Source organism: Ascaphus truei, chromosome 7 (assembly GCF_040206685.1).
Source record: "Ascaphus truei isolate aAscTru1 chromosome 7, aAscTru1.hap1, whole genome shotgun sequence".
Taxonomy (NCBI): Eukaryota; Metazoa; Chordata; class Amphibia; order Anura; family Ascaphidae; genus Ascaphus; species Ascaphus truei.
The window spans coordinates 8,975,537-8,983,036 of record NC_134489.1 but is presented as its reverse complement, the minus strand read 5'-3'; the positions used below and the strand labels follow the sequence as shown (position 1 = coordinate 8,983,036).

General features: G+C 43.1%; 1 protein-coding gene across 3 annotated transcripts in view; it reads right to left on the bottom strand.

The window, feature by feature from the left end:
- The window catches only part of ACTMAP (actin maturation protease), a 31,633-nt gene that overhangs the window by 7,927 nt on the left and 16,206 nt on the right, over positions 1-7,500 (bottom strand). For all 3 annotated transcript variants that reach the window (XM_075606950.1, XM_075606952.1, XM_075606951.1), the window contains exon 6: positions 2,185-2,255. In XM_075606950.1, coding sequence (XP_075463065.1) covers positions 2,185-2,255 — 71 coding nt within the window. The remainder of the gene's footprint in view (positions 1-2,184; positions 2,256-7,500) is intronic.

Below are 7,500 nucleotides of genomic sequence, written 5' to 3'. Positions count from 1 at the left end.
GGTTATGGGCCAGCACGCTCCCGCTGCGCCAATCAGGAATCCAAATCCAAATCAGGAATCCAGATTAGTCAACATGTTTTCCCCACATACAATATACAATTATTTCTATTGTTGCCATTTGCCCTTTGGGGATTCTTATTTATTTTTATATAGATTTTTCTCTTTAATCTATGACTGTGAATACATTTATTTTGCATTTTAAATACCATTTGTAATTTTACTTAGTTATAATTTCCACACCCATTTCATTGACATTCAGTTACTTTCATCTATAGCCTAAATAAAAAATGAACCACTCCAGTTTTAAATCAACTGAAACATATGTCAAATATGTTAACTTCGCCAATTGCATTATTGTTAAAGTGACGTTGTTATGATACACACCGTATAAAGCAATGTAGGGATTGCATTATTGTTAAAGTGACGTTGTTATGATACACACCGTATAAAGCAATGTAGGGATGTTGGTAGAATGGCTCTTGTGATTTAAACTCCACTTGTATTATAACTTATATTTGATATTAACTTGCTAAATTACAAATAGAATGGTGTCATTTCACTGAGGTACCAGCAGAGGTTCTGGGAAAGGAATGCTGGGAGTGACAATAGTTATTTAAGAACAGAACATGGACAGGGTCATAAAGCTGGCTATTCGAGCAGCGTTTCCCAACTGGGGTTCCACCCTGGGGTTCCGTGAGAGGATCAAAAGGGGCAGCAGGATTTCTCCGGTCTCCCAGAGCAGGGAGAAACAAGGGTAGTTGATAGGGGGCTGGGCAGTTTCCTCCACCCAAGACAGAACAAATACACACACAACAGGACAGACAAAACACACACACACACACACACACACACACACACACACACACACACACAGGACAGACACAGAGCCTCACCTCTCTACTGCCCATGCTGCTTCCTCCTCCTCTGCTTGGCCATAACTCCCAAGCTCCTGATTGGCAGCTGTTCCTGGGTATTGCAGCTAACCAGGCGCCTGGGGTGTGTGGCCAAGCGGAGGAGGAAGCAGCATGGGCAGTAGAGAGGTGATTCCAAAGGACAAAGTTGTGAGGCCTGTTAGTAGTATGTTACAATAATCCAGGCGGGAGAGGATAAAGGCATGCATTATAGGTTTAGCATTAGATTGACAGAGGAAAGGGCAGATCTTGGTAATATTACTGAGGAAGAAAAGGCAAATTTTAGCCATATAGTGAATGGAGAAAAATGTCACTCTAAGGCTGCGCTTATAGTGCCATGCGACGGCGACGTCGCTGCAAAACAAATCAATTTACTCCGTCGCAAGCACGAAGGCGACGGAGCGACTAAAAATTTGGAAGCCGGGTAAATGTGATTTTTTTTTAGAGACAGTCGCCACGTGTGACTGTCTCTAAACCAATCAAATTGCGCGGCCCGCCCCTTGTAGTGACGTCACTGGCCTTGTCGCCAGCGACGTCACTAAAAATCAAATTACAACTTTCGCCGGGGGCGACGGGTGACGTCATCGGTCGCGTCGCCAGCACTATAAGCGCGGCCTTAGGCTTTGTCCATAGATATGCAGAGATATGAAACCTAGGACCAAAAGAGTTGATGAGGTCACCAAGTGTAGAGAGAAAAGGAGTGGTCTCCGGCCAGAGCCCTGAGGTACACCAACAGACAGATAAACAGGAGACGAACACAAGACATGTTAGCACCGAAAATGTGCAACGGGAGAGGTATGATGAGAGCTAGGATAGAGCTTTATTGCGGATACAAAGAGAGTAAAGAATATGAAGAAGAGAGTGATCAACAGTATCGAAAGGCAGCAGAGACTGAGTAGGAAAAGTATACTTGTTATATTCTCTATGGTGACCCTTTCCTTTATTAGCTCTTTCAGAGTTTAAAAAAAATAACCACCTGAGCAATGTATATGCATGGAGTATTTGGTAATAAAACGTAAGCTGAACTTCCCTGTGAAATGTGAGTAAGTGGAACATCCGAAGCACTGCATTGAAAGGCGAGTGGGGATAGGCCGGATTTATGTATCCGTGACAACAGCCTGGGCTGATCAGAAGGCTCCATTTTAGAAAGTTCCAGTCTTGAGACTTCCCATGAGGAGGTCTGGAGATCTGCTGGATGGAGCATTGTGATTGGCCGGTATTACAGCCCATGTATATAATAGTAACGGAATACCCTCGGCGCCAGTAGCCCTACCTGAGATAACTGCCCAGTGCGCTCGGTACCCATCTCTCTGGCACGGCTCATGGTTAAAGTCCTCATCATATCTTTGCCAGCGGTTAAGGTTGTACAGTTACACCTGCTGTGCTAAGCCAGTAATTAACAGCCAGTTCTTCTAAATGGAGAAACCGCACTGCCACACACAATGGCGTCTACATCAACTACAGCAGCGCGCTTCAACTGCGGCCAAACCCGTGCGCCAAATGTAGCCGGCAATGAGCCTGGGTCTGGCACACGGACTCTCAGCTGCCCAGGCAACTATATGAAAATCGCAGGAGCAAAGTGCCATTTTTCACACTAAAACTCACTTGTAAGTTAAGGGGGGGTGCGCAAACTTGGGGGGGGTTGGGGTTGCCCCCCCCCCAATTCTCTGCAAGGAGCGCAGGGTTTACAGAGGCCCAGTGCGCTTCCCGAAGACATTTAAATTAAATGCCGGGGAGGGGCGAAGGCCTCTGTAAACTTCTCATACCTTTGCTAATACGGCTTCTGGAGACGCGTTGCCATGGCGTCATGACGTCAACGCTGGAGCCAAGGTAAGGAAGGGGGGAGAGCCGGCATGGGGGCGCAGGGGGGGGGGGGAGATTGCGCACCCGAGTTAAGGGAATGTAAATGTGTGGTACACATGCTTGCAGAATGTTCAAATATAATTTTCACGTTACTGCTACGTCCTCTATGGCAGACACCAATGGGTTAACGCCTTCATCCAGCTGCGGTAGGACAAGACCAACCCGCTATAAAAGGGAGCGTTGTCCATCCCAGGTCAGTTATTCTTGTTCTACCTTAGCTGAGGGAAGGTCCTCTGCAGGTTAGCTGCAGTTTCTTTTCTTTTTTTAAACGGCCACTCTGATGCTGCCCTGATCGGAGCAAGGAGGGGGTTTCCCTACCTTCGCCTTACCTCAAGACCGGGCCATTCTAGCCACCGTGGTGATCCATCAGGAGCCATAACCAGCCCTGTCCGCGGCACTGGAAGGTGTCTTCCCCGTGACGCAGTCTTGTCTGCCCACATGGTACAGTATCTAGCCTGCGGGAGTTTGGAGGAACGCAGTGATGTCATGGAAGAGAGCGCCAGACGCAGAGCGGTTTTTGCCACCAAACTGTCCTAGCCTCCGGTGCACTTTCGGCGTTTACCTAACAAGGAGGAAGCTGGATCTGGATGCCAGGTATTTAAAAAAGGGAAGTGGAGGGGGTTCCCTAGTGGAAAGTAGGTTAGCAGCATGTCAACTCCGTCAGCTGTTACAGGGGTCCAGAAAGCTCAGCAGCCTCAGCAAGAAGCTCAGGTTGTGAAGCCCAGAAAAGCAGTTTCCGAGACTAAATGCTCTGCAGACTAAGATTTTTCACAGATTGCATCAAAAAGATGGATTAAAAGCAAAATTCTGCACAAATAACTCATTTCATTGACTGGATGAAGACTTAATTTATATAGTTTTTGGATAAAAAAAAAAGAAAAGTCTCGGGAGTCTTTGAAAAGGCCCCGATCACAGACTTCATTAGATTTGAACCCTGACAGTCTGATCAATTATTCGGAACAGATAAGTGTTTTTCGGAGCAATGGGAATATTCTTCATCCAAAGAAGAGGAGGCCCCAGCAGATGTGGGATCCATCAGGATAGATGCCTTAGACAAGCTAAAAAAATATGAGGACAATTATATCGAGGACATTGTGACGATGGAATGGGCATCATTGAACAAGTCAACAGCGAAGACTAGGAGATTTGCGGAAATGTATCCATTCAGTGAAGAGGATTGCACTAGCTGGGAAATACCGCCAAAGGTGGATGCAGAAATCGCCACGATGGTGAGAAATATGGCAATTCCCTTAGGGCAGTGTTTCCCAACTCAAGTCCTAAAGGACCCCTAACAGTCCAGGTTTTAAGGATATCTCGGCTTGAGCACAGGTGGTTTGGTCAAAACGATGGAGGCACCTGTGCTGTGAGGATATTCTTAAAACCTGGACTGTTAGTGGTCCTTGAGGAGTGGAGATGGGAAACACTGCCTAGAGGAGGCATCTTCTTTTAAGGATCCCATAGATCAGAGAACAAGTGTCTTGCACAAACAATATTCATTTATTGGACAAACAATATTCATTTATTGGAGTGACACTAAAACCAGCAGCAGCAGCAGCAATGGCCTGTGTTTCAAGGACTGTCTAATCTGGAGCATACAGACTACAGAAGTAATCCTCACTCATCCCTGGTAATACTCAATGTGAAGAGAAACCACTGCTCAACTAAAGGGCAAATATACGTAACAAAAAGGAGGAGGAGAAAAAAACACCCTTGTGCTATTTGAATAGGTGAACCAAAAGCATTTATTGATTATTGAAGATACATTTTTAAAAGTGAGTTAGCGGAGACAGTGATTTATATCTCTTTGATCTAAGGGTATAACAAGTAGCGGTCGTAGGCATAAGATGCGGCCTTCTTAGATGCTTGCTACATTGAATAGAAGCATCTAATATGTATCCTTGCTAAAAACGCTGAGCTGATTGACGAGATAAAGATTTGAACGGCAAACCTGATTCCTGAGTATTATTACATCGTCATCAAAGTTTGTCTAACATAATGGTGGAGAATGCGGGCACGGACTAACAGCTTAAGCTGGTGGGTTACCGGGCCTCCCAAAAGGAGAGTGGGTTTCTCTGTACCTTATTCCAGTTTGTCAACTTTGTCCGTGCTGACCCACAATTGAAAGACCTCTAAGATATCGGTTCCAGATCTGGAGAAAAAAATTTGGTTAACCGCGAGGATAAAGAAAGGACGTCCATAATTATTAGAAGTACCAGAGACCAAGAACGGAGTCAGGATCAGCACCCAGGTTGCCTGGCTACTTCTCTTGACGGGCCCAGAATAAGGCTGGTGTCTCCAAGCAAGGAAAAAGGGGTGATATAGAGGAGTGTGCAGATCTACTTCTGACCCCCAGTAACGGTATGTTATTCATTACTTACATATTTGAAAGAAGGAAGTCATGATAATCAAATTGAACATTTGTTATGTCCATATATTGATTGTCGTTTAAAAATGGACTGACTTAAAAGGAAAGCCTCCACATATTCATTGGATACCAACATCTCGGGGGATAATCCTTTGGATATTTGGGATGATTATATGTTGTTTATCCTAGACAGGATCAAAGAAGTAGAAGGGAGGAAGTTTGACCTTTTTAAAGATAAAAGAAAGTTTGAGCTCATGAACAAGCTACACGAGTAAGAAATTATCATAATTAAATGTCAGGATAAGACGTGAAATAGACTTACATTTTAAGCAATGTCCAGTGTTAGGGTTTGAAAAATCAGTATTGCAAAATTCCTAGAACTGTATCAGGAAAACAATATAAAGAGTATGCTTTGCGGAAAGAAAAGCAGGAGAAGAGAGTAACAGAGATATAAAGGAATTGCAAGGGAAATGATGGATAGGGATTGAGGCTGAACGAAAAATCAATTTAGCTCTCTCCCTCTGGAAGATGTCTGCAACCCACTGCAGCACACACCTTTTCCTCACTGAGAGTTACAGAACATTAACTCAGGAGAAAGTTTGCTAGAATTCTAAAAAAAAAAAAAAAAATTCAATTATTTTTTAAACAAATTAATGCATATTATGAAAGTAACAAACACACAAATGCTTATCGCTCTCCAACTATTCAATATAGAGTCTATTATGAACTCATGGTGCATAGGGTAAAAACTGATATGGATACAAAATATACCACCAGATCCAGGGCACCGCAATGGGGACCACATGTGCCCCCACCTATGCCAATTTATACCTAGGCTGGTGGGAGGAAACTGGTCTTCAGCGAGGCTCTGGATACATATACGGGTCACATAGTTCTGTGGGCCCGCTATATAGACGACGTCATACTGTTGTGGAGTGGCACAGAAAAAGTTCTTGGTGAATTCATAAAGGTCCTCAATACCAACAACCACAACTTGAAACTTACTTATGAAGTAGATAGTCATAAAATAAACTTTCTAGACTTAACCATAAGTAAGAATCATGATGGGACCTTAAAAACAACAATCTTTAGGAAGGCGACTTCCACAAACAGCCTCCTGGTAGCTGACAGCCACCATCCCAGATACATGATAAACAGCATCCCCATTGGACAATTCCAAAGATTACCCCTTTGGATTTATGTATCCATATTATGAAAGTATCCAGATTAGTTATAATTATAAGAATGAAAATGGAAATTCTTATTAAATTAGTTTTTTTTTGTGTGTACAGGAATAAGAATCAGACTATTTTGGTTTTGTTTTCAACATGATTGTAAATAAACACTATTATTTAGTGTAGATTTTGGTAACAATTACATATTTATTTATTTGGCTACAAAATCAGAAGTTTATGGTTGTCTTATAAATTCTATGTTCATGAAAAAAAAAGGGACATGATTTTAAATGTTCTTTGTTTTAGATTAGATTATGGTAAATAGTGTGAAGGAATAATTATTATATGTCGTGGAGTGAAGTGTTTTTATGTCACTAACATTTAATGATTTACAATTGAAAAATAATAAGGGTTAAAATAAACCTGTGTAGTATTGTATTTTAAGTCTATTCATGTAATATTTAAAAAGAAAATGTTTGCATTTTGGCCGTTGTGCAAAGATAATGTCTCTGTTCTACGGCAGCGGTGCACAAACTGGGGGCGCAACCCAAGATTTCGGGGAGAGGGGGGCGCGGGCGGTTGCAGAGGTCCCACGCTCTCCCCCCCCAGGCATTTAAATTAAATGCCAGGGGACCGCGCTAGGCCTCTGCAACCTCTACTTACCGGGATTCTCCCGCGTGACCATGGCAACGCAGCGTCAAATGATGCTGCGGGGTCATGTGACGTCACAATGCTATGGTAACGTGACGTCACACAACCCCGCGGCGCCATTTGATGCCGCGTGAGGTAAGGAGGGGGGCGGCGGCGGCCAACGGAGAAGGTAAGGCAGGGGGAGCGCCGCAAAAAATGTTTGCGTGCCCCTGTTCTAAGGGACAACACAGTGTAGGAAATACCCGTTAGAGGTATGGAATAGTATTTTAAGATTCTTTTGCACCCGGTTTAAATGATTGTACTGTATAAGCTCTTCAGTATAGTTTTACTTAGATATTAGTATGGGGTTTTGGTAGCACTGGGTTTGGGAGAATCTATGTTATAATATATGGATGATCTATGAACAAAAGATAAAGTAGAATATGTGACTAAAAATAAGAAGTTTTTATTAAAGTATTTTATTTTGCTGTTATAGAGAAGTTCAGAGACAGCTGGCAATAATCCCACATTGTATGCCAATGTTTGTTTTTTGTCA